General features: G+C 40.0%; 2 protein-coding genes across 4 annotated transcripts in view; both read right to left on the bottom strand.

Annotated features, from left to right (window-relative positions):
• arhgap32b (Rho GTPase activating protein 32b) overlaps positions 1–987 on the bottom strand; it is a 115417-nt gene extending 114430 nt beyond the window's left edge. For 2 of the 3 annotated variants that reach the window (XM_037120809.1, XM_037120808.1), the window contains exon 1: positions 438–986. The gene's annotated coding sequence lies outside the window, so the exon portion shown is untranslated. Of the gene's footprint in view, positions 1–437 lie in introns of all 3 variants that reach the window. The other variant, XM_037120807.1, reaches the window with a different exon arrangement.
• Positions 988–5392: 4405 nt separating this feature from the next.
• On the bottom strand, positions 5393–16268 carry vps26bl (vacuolar protein sorting 26 homolog B, like). Its single transcript, XM_037119640.1, has 6 exons — positions 16046–16268; positions 13705–13861; positions 12535–12699; positions 12273–12448; positions 12031–12173; positions 5393–9863 (listed from the first exon to the last, which is right to left on the bottom strand). Exons 1-6 carry the CDS (start codon positions 16266–16268, stop codon positions 9723–9725), a joined length of 1005 nt encoding a protein of 334 aa, XP_036975535.1. The 3' UTR covers positions 5393–9722.

Consider the following 16268-nt stretch of genomic DNA (forward strand, 5'->3'; position numbering starts at 1 on the left):
ATAAATGTGTCATGCAGCCGAACAATACCAATTCATGTCACACTTCCAAACATACTGCGTGTTTGTCTGTTCAGCTTAAAAAAAAGAGCGCCGAGCGCAAACCAGTGTTAAATTGCCCCATTTTCAAACGGGGACCCTGCATGCAATTAGTACAGGAGGATCAGGCAAACTCCAGGCGAGCCATGGGGAGACGTTATTCTCGCTTTGCCCAATACCCCCTTTACACACACTCACCACCTCCACTCCCTCCCTCCCTCTCTCACACACACACACACACACCACAATACACATGCTCGCCGTCTAACATTAGCTGATTTCACTGTCTGGCCACTGAACACCAACGACAGCCGTACGCAGCATTATCTAGCAAAGTAACGCGAACGAAGGCAGAGCACACACCACGAGAGTATAGCGTTGACGTGCTAAGTTAAGAGTACCTGTGTTTCAGCGGTCGAGGCTGCGGTCGGGGGGGGGGACCACCGTTGGCTGGTGAGATGAGCTTAGCTTTCGCTGTCTCCGTCTGGCGCTTCACCGCTGTTAAATGCTCTCCTCATCACAGCTCAACCCGGCGGACTCAAACACGTCAGGCAGAAAGTATTTGGGAATATTTTCTCAGTTACACTCCAGGCTGAAGGAAACCGCGCCAATGGTATTCACAGTGAGGTTAACCCCAAACAAAAAAAAAAGGCTCCCCCGGGACAACAAGGCTCACAGGCGGCGCTCACGCCAGTTGCTGTTGTGTTCTGCTCTGGGGGGACTACTATCCTCCTCCGCAGAATTCCCTCTCTTTCGAAACAAAATTGCGAGAAAATAAAACTGCCTTTCGCTGGAGCCAGAGGGACGGTATTTCCAGGTTGAAACTTGTCGAGAGGCTCTCCTCCGTGTGCAACTCAGCGGAGAGCACACCTCGGAGTGGATACTGACTGGAGCAGAGGAGCAGCGCTATCTCTGTGCTGCCTTCGAGTGCTGTCGGAGAAACGTTGATCACAGACAATTCCAACGGCTGGGAAAACAACAGGGGAAAGGGTCATTTGCCCTTATATTCAAGCTAACAAGACTGACCTGTCTGCCTTAGATTACAGTGGCTGAGACTATGAACGTCGCAATAGTTCATTTAACATTGCTTGGATTGCTGGGATGAAATCATTTTTCCCCATTCATGCTGCTATTACAACACAAAATACCTGAATTGATTTTGATATTGTAAACAAAAACCACATTCACATTAGACGTTTTATTCTTAAATCAGGGTCAGTTATTTCATTTCAACTAAATCCAAATACACAAATGACATTGTAGTTCAAAAATATGTGAGCCTCTAACCACCTTCCTTGTTTAATGCTAGGCTAATAGGCAATGACTCGTCGCCTATTGAAACATAACCAATAAACATATCTTTAAACTTTGCTGTAATGTAAATGCAATTACCAGTTCTATGAAAGCATTGTCAGGTGGTTCTCTCTATGTTTAGTTGAGTAAACACAATGGATGGTTAATAACCAGCCAAATTTTGCAACAAAAAAATAAAAATAACAGTATAATTAAGTCATATTTCAAGATATGCAATGTCCATATTGCACATGCATAAATGCTATAGGCCAAGACCTTTTGACCTCCAATATGGCTACCAGACAGCACATTTTATCATCTGAGCGGCCTTAAACAGAGGACATTCATATGAATAAATAATTCAGACGCTAGTAGTTGAAATGCAGGAGGTGTACCTGAAGGCAGCATAGAAGTAGGAAAGTGTAGCCAAGAGCCCTTTTTTGTAACAGTGTGCAGTGCCACCACTACTAAAAGGCCCCCATCTGCAACAAAAGCAGAGGAACACTTAAATAAATGCTAAAAGCTAGTAAGTGAACCATGAGTTAAGTTTTTTTTTTTTTTTTCAAGAATGAACATTCACGCTATAAGAATACTTTTGTTTGTTTTTTTAAGAACCCATCGTAAAGGCATTCAGAATCATTCCTTAAGATTCACCAGTAGAGTGAAAATTCACTGTCTCTTGGTGGCCCTATGGAACGATGAGGGTGTTTGAAAGATACTGAGCACGTACACTCAAAGCTTACATGGAGCGGCATCTTGGCTGGATTAATACATTATTTAGTTTTCCCCAACAGCTTACTGTTTGTGCTGTTTTGCCTGTTCAGCGATGATGCAAAAACAGCTGGTGTCAATGGTTGGGCGAACAACTGAACTCCATTCTTGCTGCAAGTTAGCACATCATTTTTAACACAAACAGCTCGCAAGAAAGGTGCCAATTAACCCAGAGAAGGCAGCTTCAACATCGCTGGCATTATGAAATGTGAGAGATGTTCTAAGCACAGATTTGAGAAGTGAGAAGATTGTGAGCTGTTTCAGTCACACACACACTCCTCTAGACAGAGGCAGCGTGATCTTCTGAAAGCAACGTGCTTCCCTACAGTGGGGACGATCTCTGAGTCCAGCATATAAGGGTGTGATACCACAGGTAAGAGCTTTTGCTGGCCCCAGTATCACCCCACCAGTTCACTCACACATCTCTGATCTTCACAGCACTCCCAACTACAAACCTCAACCCCTCCCTCATCTTTATGTAGCCCCTGCAACCGCTAGGATGTCCTTTTTACTCCAGCACCACTAAAACGAAGCTGATCCTGGATGATACTGTGATTCAAAACAATCTATCTTTGTGTAACAGCAGAAATATTTGTCACCTGGAACTGAACAGACAATACACAGAAAATGAGCTCAGGCACTGATGTAAATCTAGGCTTGAAATTAACATAATTCATATTTTGGAAGGTCCAATGAACTGAAGCAAGCCATTCATGCAAGGTGTTCTCAGTTATCAGTGATCTGAAACAGAGATGTCGAGAGGAAAAGCTTAAATGCAGGCCTGGGCATCAGCTACACGCGTATTCCCTGTCATTTTTAGGTATGTCGTTTGGAGATTATGCACTCATTTTGGGACAAAATCACTCGCAGTGTTGCACTCGTGAAATGCAGTTACGTTGGCAGGCTGACAAGTACATTTTCAAGTGGCAGGCGGATGATCATAAAACCCTGCCGTTCAAGGAAGGCGCGAATAAAGAACTGACTGAAGTGAGGAGGAAATTTAAACCTTGTCACCCAATCTCACCTCCCACTCCTGCTGATGCTCCTCTCAGACGGACTACCGCGGACCTGTTTTAGCTCACTCTTCACCTTGAGGACTTGCAGTGTCAGACCGCCTCAGCCTGAGGATAAAAGTAAGGACCCTTACTGTCGGCTAGAACAAAAAGCCCAGCCAGTAACAGATATGACCTGCAGCCACCAGTCAAATACTGGTCAGTAAAGGATTTCTTCATCTGTGCGCTTGACTCCAGTCTCCCAACACGACTTACCACTGTATCACTAACAGCCTCCGCATGAACGATCCTTGCATGTTGCACTTGTAAATGTCATGCTCTTTTCAAGTTATTCTCTCGCACTGGTATTACATACATACACTTAAAGGGGAAGTTCGTCCAAAAATAAAAACGTAATCATCATCTACTCACCCTCATGCTGGTGGAAAGGGGGAAAAAAAGGTTTTGTAGTCCAAAAAACATTTCTGCAGCTTCACATCAAAACAGAGCAGCAGGATTCTCTTAAACAACTGAAGTAGTTGGGGACTTGTTTTAAAATGTAAAAGAAATAACAGAAAAAAAAACTCAACAACGTAAACTGCCTCCATACTGCTTTTCTGGTGTAAGCCAGCTCTCCAGAAGATCAGAGTTCCTGAATCAGTTTGAAAAAAATGTTATTTACATCCTTCTTAAAGCTGAAAAATCTTCACCGTATCTGCTAAGAATGTTTTGCAACAAGTCCCCATCCACTCCCAATTGTTTAGGAGAACGCTGCAGCACTGCTTTGCTGTGAACTTAAGTTAAGTGTTTTTGGTGATCTCTTCCTTTTAAGGCTTCCATCAACTGCACCATAAAACAATACACATTCATTCCTGTGAAAATCACCACAGATACAGCAGAGTATTGCACTTACAATATGCACTTTTTACAGCTCATACGTGTATAAAGGTTGTCGGTCACATCATACTGGCATGAGTCATTCCTTACATTTCACTGAGCTACATCATGCTTTTAAATGTTGAATGCATGAACAATATATTAATAAACACCGTATGAAACATTAATTAAATAATAACTCTATTACCCACTTGCTTTAGAAGACATTCCACATTTTGCCTTAGTCCTCCTCGAGCAACCTAAAGGCATGGTGTCATTACATTTGTTCCAAAGATGACATTTGATAGCAGACAAACAAAGTAGCTGCTGCCCTCAGGCTTTCTGAGCAATTTGGAGAGGTATAACAATTTGGACAGTATTTACTGTAATGATCCATGTGTGGACAAAAAATTAGACAAAGAAGTTCAGTATTAAATAAGATCTCCTTCAGATGCTTTGCTTTCCCTGCTGAATTTAATCTACTTTCGATTTACATCCGGACCTAGCAGTTGTTGCTCGTGTCTGGTGGGCAATTTCCATGATGTCCGTCTTCTCTTGCGGCACTATTCTCTTTGTGTCGAACGCAGAGAAGGATTTCGGGGGGACGCTCCAGATGACAGATGTGCCTCCGCATAATAGAACCTCCAGTCTGCATTCATTCAGGAACATTTTCACTTTTAGCTGCAAGGTTCTCTTTCACACCGCAGACATTTTTTTTTCCCTAGATATGGAGAAGGCCCATTCATCACAAAATACCATGGAACGATATAATTCCTGTGGAATCTATTCAGCCGCTAGAGTTTCGCTTCCTGTTTAACATGATGAATGAGTCATTGGAAACAATTTTAGATGTCTGCAACGCTGCATAAAAGCAGAAGATTTGCCTCAGGACTGACAAGTTTCTGCTTCTTTTCAGAGACATAATAGCTTTGCTAAGAGTCGTTGTGGGGCCGTAGACTTTAACTTACAGATCTAAAAGATCATTGTAATTACAGGTTATCACTTGGCACAAATGTCTACACCGCCCCTCAGTACTCATCACCACCCTTTAAGTAATTCAGATTAAAAGCGGCCTTTACATACAGAAATTATTTCAGTCTTTTCACAGAATATCTAGTTCATGAGGAAATTTTATCCAAACCTGCCCTCTAGTGGCATATCATAGTGAGAATTACCGGGGATGGCTGCCAACACTGAGAGAAGGACTAAACATCCACTGATCAACATCAGCTCTTTGTGAATGCAGAAGTCACAGCTCCTGCACAGGTATGGTTTATTCAAGTAAAAGTAACTGGTGTATATTTATCATTTTGATTTTTTCTTTTTGAAGAAGAAGAAGAAAACAGATGTCATAATCAGGAAGAACATTCTGAATACCTGCTTGGTCAAGTCAATGTTCTGCAGTAAACATAGAAGAGACGCGCTTTTCAGTGACTCCCTTTTAATTAAAAGTAAAACAGGAATATAAAATGATCAAAATCAACATTTATAGACAGGGAGATCAAATATGACATGAACATAGACAAAAGAGGAGGAGGGATGCATTTACATTGTGCATTTACACTGTACATTCGATCATTCTTTCCTATCTCTAATCTCAGATCACTCTCCATTAGGAAGCAGGCGCGTTGAGCTACTGTGTGTCTGTACCAGAACTGACAAAACTTTAAAATCACAGCCGCATAACAGAACAACTGCAAACAAAACATGTACTGTGTATACTTCAGAGTTGCTTTGGGTTACTGGAATGGTACTTCTTTTTTTTTTTCCTCATAACTCACTTATTGTGTTATTGTGTAGATGGAGGTAACTGCCAAAATAAAAGGACAGCGAGGTCAGTAGGGAAAATAATGCAGAATGGTTTCTATACAACTTTGGGACTCTAAGAAAATTATGAACAGGATAGGTGGGGTTAGAGAAGGGGGGCAGGATGTTATATTTTCTCCATATTTATATTTGATCTCATTCTATTCTTGTGAGGTTTACTGTAAAAAAAACAACAACAACAAACTACAGAATAGTTAGCAGTTAGTTACATTGAAAACAAGCAGTTTGTGTGTGCTGCTGATCATAAAAGGTGCTTTTTGCGATACGCAGAGGACAAGTTAATTTATTTTTCTAGTAGCTGGTCGGACCAAAATGTTAGTTTTGACAATTATAGATGTGCATGTCTGGAGTTAAAGCTGGTTAGGGTTAGGGGTTAGTTAAAGCACTTTTAACAAGCAATCTGCGCCCCTTTCAATCCATTCTGTATGCACTTGTGTCACTGGACATTTCATTCTCTTCATTTCAACACTATTCAGCTCTTTTCATTTAAAAAAAATTACATACAATTTTACATACTTATATTATCAATATAATTGTACTGTACTTTTTAAAAATATATTAGGTGAAGTGTACTGTTTAGCAATATTTTTATTATTTTTTTCCAAAAAAGAAAATACCAAGGGAAATTCTAAGGATATATATCTAAATTAACAGCCTGATATTGGGAAATTGATGTTATTGACTATCTGTCAGCCAATATCTATCTAGCCAATAAATAGAGCTGACAATATGTAGCCACATTGTCTTCACTGACCTGCAAAGTGCAAAATTTACAAACTCCTATACTGTAGTTGGTTGTTTGCGCCTTGAAAGTTTATTTGTGATCCCCCTATAAACAGAGATGAAGAAGGATACGGAATTGTAGGTCATCCATCTTTGCACACTATTGAAGCCTTTCTTACCCTCAGACACGTAGAAACTAAAGGCTATGAACTACTTTTTAAAATACAAAAATGTGAAAATGAACTAAAACCTGTGTCTGATTCTGTCTGACCACATGACAAAGACCACGCCACCTTTTCACCAGCCAACTGTCATCTTCACTTTATTCTGGACCTCAAAAGAGTTAACCTACAATGTAATTCCTGTTAAGCAAACCCAACTTGTTCTATCAATATATGAAGTGCATCATACATTTGGCAATTATCAAATCCAATTCTACTCCTGTTTTGCAATTTTGGGCTAAGTAAAAATGACTGATCCATGACCACAATAAAGTGTTGTGATTTCCACCCAAATAATTTAAGTACAGTCCCCTAATAGCAATCACAATACAGCAGTAATTTCCTCCATCAACTGTACGAGAAAGCAAGAATCTCTTAATAAGAAAAACTCTCTTAACTCTGAAGTGAATCCATTAATCCAGATTAAAGTGTCTTGTCAGCTCAAATCAACACATCACTGTAGGCCTGCATATCCTATATTTTAGCAGTTACCTGAGCGACAGTATGCTAACAGTTAAGCACGGGACAAGTGTTCTAAAAATTGAGCCAGAGAAAGTACAAAATATAAAAACGTCTTAAACATTCATGATACACAGTGATGGATTGTGCGAGTCGCACTGCGTACATTTGTCGAACAAATAATTGCAGGCTAGGGCAATGTTAGTACAACAGGCCAAAAGCTGAGGTTCAGTATCAGTGCTTCACACTTTGTTCTCACCAGTGTGCTCTTTTTATCAGTATAGACAAAAAAAGATTCAATAAAAAGAAGTACTGGCACAGGAACTGAGCTATCGACCCTGCCTGTACCGAAGCAACAAAAAACCTGATGATAATATATAGAGTTACAGTCCCTTCGGTGTCTGAATTTAAACTAATGCTCAATATGACTGACTGAGTAACCTGTCTTATACATTCGTTATTCTTTTTACGCTACCATTTGGTGATACTACCTTTACATTAAACCCGTTTTGTGACGTATGAAGTGACACTAGCAGATGAGCACAGTCCGAATGAGAAGAAAGGGCTTAGCAGTACACTGTGGCAACTGTTTTCTAGTATTGCATTCAAACATTTTGGCAAAAAGTCCTTAGGCACAAAACTAACTTACCAAACAGCGCAGTCAGTCCTACTAAAAGGCAGGACTCACAAGCATATGACGGAATTAAGACCTGGTATCAACATCCACTCAGACTGATCCAATCTGAAGTGGACAGCTCCAAGCCTGTCAGTTCAAACCTGCCATTAACTGATCCCACCTCCCTGCTTTTTATACAAATAAACACACCACATTATTGCGAAAAACAGACACATGATTTTCACACAGATAAGGAAAGAAACTGATGTATTACATGTGCCGAATTAACAAGAAAGCCCATTTAGTTAGAATTGGTCAGCAATAGTGTTTAACAGAGTTTAGTCTCTCCGAACCAGACAACATTTTGCATGTTTACTGTCAACAAAATGTTTTTTCTCAGTGGTGACATCAGTTGAAACAATGCGTTCAAACAGCTGCTTTAACTGCAGGTTGATGCACCTTAGTCACAGAAGCAGACAGACTGGTTTAAGTTTCACCTCAGACCAGTTCCACCTCTGAAAGGGGTCTGTGATCAGATCTCAAATATCTCCTCAATGTATCTTCATGCCAGTCCGTAAAGCAGTCCACATTTCATCTGTAAATGTAAGGATGGATGTTGATACCAGCTCTGAACAGCCCCTCTGTTGACTTTGTAGCTAAACACAGATGTAACGCTGTCTATATTAAATATGAAGTGACGCCTGGGTAAAGTCTGATTTTCACTCTACTCCGGAACCCTTCCATGAGTCCAGTGAGATCATAAATAGCACTGAACAGGGAAAAAAAAGCAGAAAGATCATAGTGCAAATAAGAAAGCAGGGCTTCAAACTATCAGAGAGCGGAACAGCGATGGATGTTAAAATCACACAGCGGTCACAAGTGCCACGTTTGTTTTAGCAGCAGTGGCAACGACAGATACTGAGCTACAACCAACTGACGCCTAGAACATGTCAAATGCTGGAGGTTTCTTAAAAAAATAAATACTCTACAGTTATGCCTATTTCTGATGAGAGCCTTGGAATGTATGAAAATATTTTAAGCATCGTCTTATACAAATATGTAAATGCATTTCCTTTCAAATTCAGCATGTTTTCAGTCTGATATCTGTGGTTATTATCTAATAGTAATGGCTTAGGTTTTTTTTAATTAAGAGACAACATTTTTTAAATTGAAACCGAATGAAAGGAGGGCATGGCAGTGAAATAATGAATGCTGAGGAATTAATTACACAGTGTGACATTCCTTTGAGTACACATACAGAAATGTACTGTAAGAACTATTATTTACCCAGTTTATAGAAACCAACTGTATGACTACAGTTTCTGTACAGCGCAATCTTCCAGCAGAGCAAAAGGTCATGTTAGAAATACACCCGTGGTGGCTCTCTGCCACATAATGTTCATACATACACACACGTGAATTCAAGATATTGGTCAAACAGTATTTGCAAATGAAATTTAAGTGCATCTAATGGGTGAAGTCTGCCACACTGAACTGTACAATAAATACCAAAAAAACTGAGTTAAGCACTTATAAGTTGATTTTGTGCAGTTTCTTTGTGACGGAGAAATTTGTCTCATCTGTCTTAATGTGGTAAACTCCACCCAGCGGGTACTTCAAGGTGGTTAAAACAAACAAACAAACAATTACTTGCAACTACAGCCTGAGCCTGGTCTGACTGCTTGCGCCCTTGACGCACAAACACACATACAACATAGACACCCACACACACACTGCACATGTCAAAGCTTCTCTCACTTACTCACTCACACACACATCCTGAAGAATACTGCAGTGCATTCTATCTTGATGAAAACACGTGATATTCACATTCAGAATTTGCAGACAATTGCTGAGCTGTGTTTCGCTCACACACTCACTACACCGAGGCAAGATGTGAGCCGAGCTTTAACTGTCCTCGTCTTCTGCGTTGTTCTGACTCTGGCTCCTCTCTGGATTGTAGGAGCCCTCGAAGCGCTGGGAAGCGATGGCAGCTTGGTGAGACATACTCTTCCTCACTATGTCACCTTTCCTCCACAGGGTGACCTCCTGCAACAATACAATATTGATGATATACAGGATGGGATAAGGGACTGTGCCAATGGCTATCTCTCACATTTACTCTGCATGGAACTGTGATGGATTTGATACAGATAACAAACTCTCTGATTTCTAAATGATGGAGACTGTTTGGCAAAATGACACCCACAAGAGCTGTTAAATAAATATGTTACATGTAAATGTAAAATGTAACAAAAAGAAGATCTTGTTTTTTTAGTAGTTGTGTCCAGTATTACAGTTAACAGGGAGCAAGGCTGCAGCTTATTATTATTTTCATTGTCTATTATCATGTTCTATCATGTTTTTTTTTGTTACTCTATTGTTTTCTTGATTCTTACACTTTCTCAAAAAATGTGAAAAGGAGTTGAAGGTGATGTCTTCAAATTGCTAGTTTTGTCCAAAGACCAAATACATTCAGTTTACAATTATATTCAACAGAGAAAAGCAGCAAATCCTCACATGTGAGCAGCTGGGGCTAGAGAATTTATTAAATCAAAGTGCTGCATGTGCATTTAGGAGTTAAACTAAATGAACACTGTTAATATTCAACAGATTTAATGGATTCGCAACAATTTAATCCAGAAAGTCAGTGAATCAAAAAAAGAACTATCCAAACTGAAGCAGCAGGAGATGAAACATTGTGACTTTTAATCTTGAAGGAGCCTACATTTCCCTAAATGCAAATATGTAGTGGCACTCATAAGATCCCTCCTGTCTAAATGTCTTTTAATTCAACACCTCCTGTTTGTAACGAAGGCCACAGGAGCCATGAACAACTTAAACAACGGTTTTCTTCTCCTCCTCCTCTCCTTGTATTAAACTGAACTTCATGTGTTAAAGCAGTAACAGCAACGGCCCTTTAACATTCTGATATGGATGTCCAGAATACCATATTTGGGGCTGTAATTACTTGCAAATATTCAGAACTACCACATTTTTGCATGCCGAGCAGAAACGCTCCCTCGCGGAGCATAGTTGATCTGTGACGGACAGTTCGACACACTTTTGAGCAGATGAATAATTCCACCATCAAAGTGCGAAATACAGTTTTACTGTGGCTGTTAATTTCAAAGTAATATTTCCTTAAATCTAGATGCAGTGACAGGGGAAAACAAGACTGATGTGTGCTGGGTTTCTCTGAAGAAATCATGGGAGGGGCGACTGACTTATAAGCAAGCATCTCTTTTGCCTGGAGTCGGAGTCGGATGCAACACACACCACTTGCCGTTTCTCTGCGTTTGTGGTAAAGAGAAACAAATCCTCCCAAAAATCTAACTCCAATGAAATAGAGTACATTCTTGCCCACATTTTTCCCTTCAGATTTATGAAAAAAAAAAATTTTCCAAAATATAACACTGACAAACTGACAGCTCACAAATACATGCATTTGATTGTGGACAAACCTCGAGCACCTTCACCCTTAGATGTGGACCATCATCCAACTAAGGGCTGTATTTGTGAGTCTTACATTTTGAGAAAGGTCTTTGTAACTGCCACATTGACCTTTTTATAATGAATCTATCAATGCAGAGAGTGCAAAAAGTGTTGGCAGGAACTCACTCTTGGAAGTAGCTGGGAAAACTGGGCATGCTTGTCATTATAGAAACAGATCATTGAGTTGTGATGTTCACTGCAACTTTGGCAATATCTGCTGCTTCCCTTTGACACCACTCACTCATTGAAACAGCTCCAGCCTCTGTGGCACAGTAGCCATTGGTAGGCTGTTTATTGGGCACAAATGTGAATGCTGATTTGGATATTGATTATCATCTCAACAGCAGAAGCATTAACTTTGCAAGCAAACTCTAAACCGTCTAAATAAAATGATTTTATAGGACTTCTCAAATAAATGTATTTTCTTTGTTAGACAGTGTGCAGGAATTAGCCTGCAGCTATTGGTGTTCTCATTCCTCTCCTGTGCACCTGGCTCATGAAATTGATGTGCAAAAGTATTTACTGTTTTGAACAGTAGAGACTCTGAAACTTTGAGGCATTCAGGTCAGCCCTACTGATATGGCATCTGCACATAGATTACAGTTGAATGAGAGGGAGACAAAGATTTAACAATCACTATAACCAAGCACAGAATAAAACTCAACAGAAGAACCATAGATAAACTTCCAAGCCAACATGAAGCCTTTTGCAGTATGTGTACCTGCTGTTTGAAGTAGCGTCGCTCCTCCTCGTCGATGAGGACCAAGTTGAGGTAGTACCGCACCGAGAACTTCTTGTTAATGTCCCTCATTGTGGGTGTCATCTCATAGCCAGCTAGAAACAGCCTGATGGGGATGGACTCTCCTGCAGCACAACAAGTGAGAGGCAGATTTAGTGTGCAACAGACAGAAACTCTCAGTTCATTAACCTTAAAGATTAGGTAAAAAAAAACCTCATCATTACCTCTGACTGGGGCACCGTCCATAATCTCATACTTCGCGATCGTGTCGTTCTCGTGGTAGACGTTTGGTCCCGTGCCAGTCGTCTCCCGCTTGATGATGTCGATCTCCATGTGTTTGATTTTAATCCTCACCAGCAAAAAGTAAATCTTTCCAACAATCACATCTTTTAGGTGATACCTGCAAAAGCGATGGTCTGTCAAAACCACACACACCCACTATCTCTTGAGTTACTTTAGTGTATTATTGTACAGAGAAAATCATACTTGGACTTGTTGTACTCAAACTCTATGTGTAGACAGTCCTCGATGCCCACTTCCATCTTGATGGAGGAGTTGAGCTCAGGGTAGGTGCTGAGTGTGTGGACCACGATGTCCAGCTCTTTGCTGATGTCATTCAGTCTTCGGGCTACTGTCGCCCTCAGAAAGTAGCTAAAAGAATAATAATAATGAAAAATAAATAAAATAAAAAAATCACATGTCTATGAAACAAGACTCCAACACTGTAATATCATAATCAGTGAGAGGCTCTGTTAGGCTGTACTGCTCGATACACAACTGGCAGAATGTTATCGATTGTCTTGACAAGAGTTGGATTGATACAACCTTTATGTTTGTGTGTTAAATATGACACTAAAGTGAGGCGAGCATTAGCTTAGCCTAGCATTTAGACAGGGGGAAGCAGCTAGCCTGGCTCTGTTCAAAGGAAGAAAAAAAAAACACCTACCACCTCTTCAACCAACACAACATACCTAATTTGTTGATTAGTCATTACATAAACATAAACAAGTTTTGGTTTTACGAGTGGTGGTCATGAAATAGGTCCACGCGTAACTCTCAGCAAATTAGCAGATAAGGATATTTTCCAATGCATGCTTATTTTACCATAAATAATTCAACATGCTAACAGTAAAAATGATGTTGTAATACATAGAGACAGCATGATGAAATGTATTGCGTCATTCTGTATCTACCCTCTGTAGTATTGCATATGGAATAGATCTTATTACACTAAGGTCTGTTCTAGTTATGTGCAGTGGAATTGTGTTTGCATACTGTTGGTGACTTTCTGAAGTCTACTTGTATTGGGGAATGTGAACCCGTTGGACTCTCCACTAATCATCACCTGATGGCAATCAAGCACAGAGCAAATGAGACGAAGCAACATGTGCAACACAGTAAGTTGCATTTCGTTTCTAATGTAATTCAATAAGATAGATAATATATTTGAATCTTTGTATCCTAGGTTTACCCTGCACCAACCAGCATCCAGAAGTTTATCTTTTAATTCAGTCATTACCACTCGATGTATGATTTGATGATCTGAAGTGTGCGGTTTTGTGTGTTTGAGAAACAAACAAATGATTATATCTTCAAATGAAGTCACAGTGTTTTTTTTTCTTAAGCAACAACTCAGAAAGCACAGGCAGAACTTACCGTAATTTGACGTTCTGACCGGTGTAAGACTCGTAGGGTTTCTCCACATGTGTGAACTCAAAGTCAAACGTCTGTGACTGTGTGAGCTCCCCTGGCCGTGCCAAGTCTTTCACAAGAGACACAAACTCATGGTGGTTTCCTCTGTCGTAGTACAGCTCTGGAAAACACAGATTAATGGCGTCAGACAGCTGAACTGGAGCAGTTTCATATCATTTTTATACGATCTGTGTATCATCTGAAGCCAAATCCTTTTGAAGTGTTTAACCTGAAGCACCACAAGGATAATGATCTAAAGACAATCTGACATAGAGTAGCCTTTTTGCACACCATATTTGTCACTTCAGCATGTTTTTTTTTTTGTTTTTTTTACATACCAACTTTAAGGCTGCCATTTTGCCTGTCAGTACTTGATCCAATGCACCTCTTCTTCTTTACTTATAGATAAACTGTGCTGAACTGAAAAAGGGAAAAGGGAGGGGTGCTGCAGAAATGTAAAATGTGCATTTATGCTTTACAGGTCTGGAAAGGACAAAATAAGAGGAACCTGCGGCTTGTCTGTTGCTGCAAACTCAATTTAACTAGGCGGACTGCATTTTAATACATTATAAAGGACATTTAAATAAAAAAAGTTTGTAGTCTTGAAAGACTGCAAATAACATGTAGTTGGACTGAATGAGGGGTTATCTTTTCCCAATCAAGTGGGCCCTGAGGCTGGCTTTACACAGAGCAACCTTTGTGCAGTTAGGTCCAGATTTAGAATACATTATCACCAGTCATGTTCCACAACTCCATCCATCCATGCATTAATCAATGCATTCTAGCTTGAATAAAAGATTCATTTACTTATTTTAATTTGTCAAAAGATAAGGAAAATAACACCCACTTGACTATCAAATATTGAGACATAGGCCAGTTAATGTCAGTGTGTATTATGGCAATTCCATAATCAATATACACAGGTGGGGTAATTATAGGTAACTGCAATCAACACAAATGCTACATCCCAACTGGGGGGAGCCTCATGCTTTTCAAGCACAGAACCTCAAAACTGTACAACCCAGTTTGAAATTAACTAGGGGTCTGAGGGTCACTTTTCATTATGTGCCAGTATCTACTAACTACTTGTATGACTGACTTGGATATCGGACTGTATAGACGAAGAGCCAAAACAACCTCACCTGTGTTTATTGATTGTGAAAGAATGCCAAAATACACACTGAAGAGGAGCGGCTTGCTTGCCCAAAATATCGGCGTGGCGATGCTAATATCAAATGGGAGTGCTGTCCTTGTCTTTATTTTTGATCATTCACTCGATAAAGGACTTAGCGTCCAGTAATTAGATCTAATCATGAGATGAGCACCTTGTGGCCTGTTTTTTTTTTTTTTTCTTATTTTACATGAGAAATACAACAATGAAGAAATATTCAACATTCAGGAACATTTTGCATATTGTCATCAAACCGCATTTAAAATATCAAAAGTGATAGTACTCATTATGTAACTGAATGGTGTGACACCTGTTATCACGGGGCTGTTATTACCAGTGCATTAATATGTAACGTTAAACAGCATTTTAATGTTGCAGCTGGTCAGTTTATTTAGTCGTTTAGGCATCAATCATTCAATGAAGAGCTTTATTTTCTGTTTTTTTTAATAGTTTATTTTCTTAAACTACACTGTGCAAATGTAATTCAATTATAACTAAATAACCACATATAACAATATTTATCAGATAAATGGAGTAAAATACTTCGAAATCTGAAAATCTGAACACAAAATGCCTCAAACTTGAGCTTAAATAAACTCAGGGAATTTTTTGTGTGAATCGTCCAGCAGTCACGTGAGAGGTTTACACAATTTCTAATGTTCAGCATGAATAAGCTAATGGCTAATAGCACAACAGCAACTTTTATTTGCAGTCTACTACTAACTGCATTGTGTGACATGAACCCACGACTTCTATCCGCAAACTAAGTACTTCAAATGAAAGTCACAGCTGTCATCTCGAAGAACAGCTCAACATTTCAAAAAAACAAAAAAAAAACAACAAAAAAACACGGGCCAAAGTTCAATGACACAGCCAATGGCTGATGTGTCAGCTGATGTTAGCTACATCTGTCACGAGACCTGACACTTCAAACTGACACTTGTTACGACAGTACAGTAGTCTATTGTTGGCCGGCGACACGTTACCTATTAGGATAAACGTGATTAACTACAGCCTGTGGCTGTTCAGTAGTGCAGTGAGCGCCTGTAGCTAGCTCTCCAATATCTAATGTCATACTTTGGCCACTTCTGTGAGCGGGCTCGGTGTGAAAACGCAGGCCCGCCAGCCGCTCACCTATCTGGCCGATGAACTCAATCTTGATGCCGTTGTGCTCAAGCCTCTTTCCCGGGTACTTCAGCGTAACGTTGACTTTCCCCGACACCGTCTCCCCGTCGTAGAAGAGAAAATACTTGTCCTTCCTGCCGTCTTCGCTTTTATGCTCAGCTTTCTTTCTCGTTTCGGCGTCATTCAGAACTATATCGATGTCCGCACTTTGACCAAAACCAAAGAAGCTCAT

This window comes from Acanthopagrus latus, chromosome 13 (assembly GCF_904848185.1).
Source record: "Acanthopagrus latus isolate v.2019 chromosome 13, fAcaLat1.1, whole genome shotgun sequence".
Taxonomy (NCBI): Eukaryota; Metazoa; Chordata; class Actinopteri; order Spariformes; family Sparidae; genus Acanthopagrus; species Acanthopagrus latus.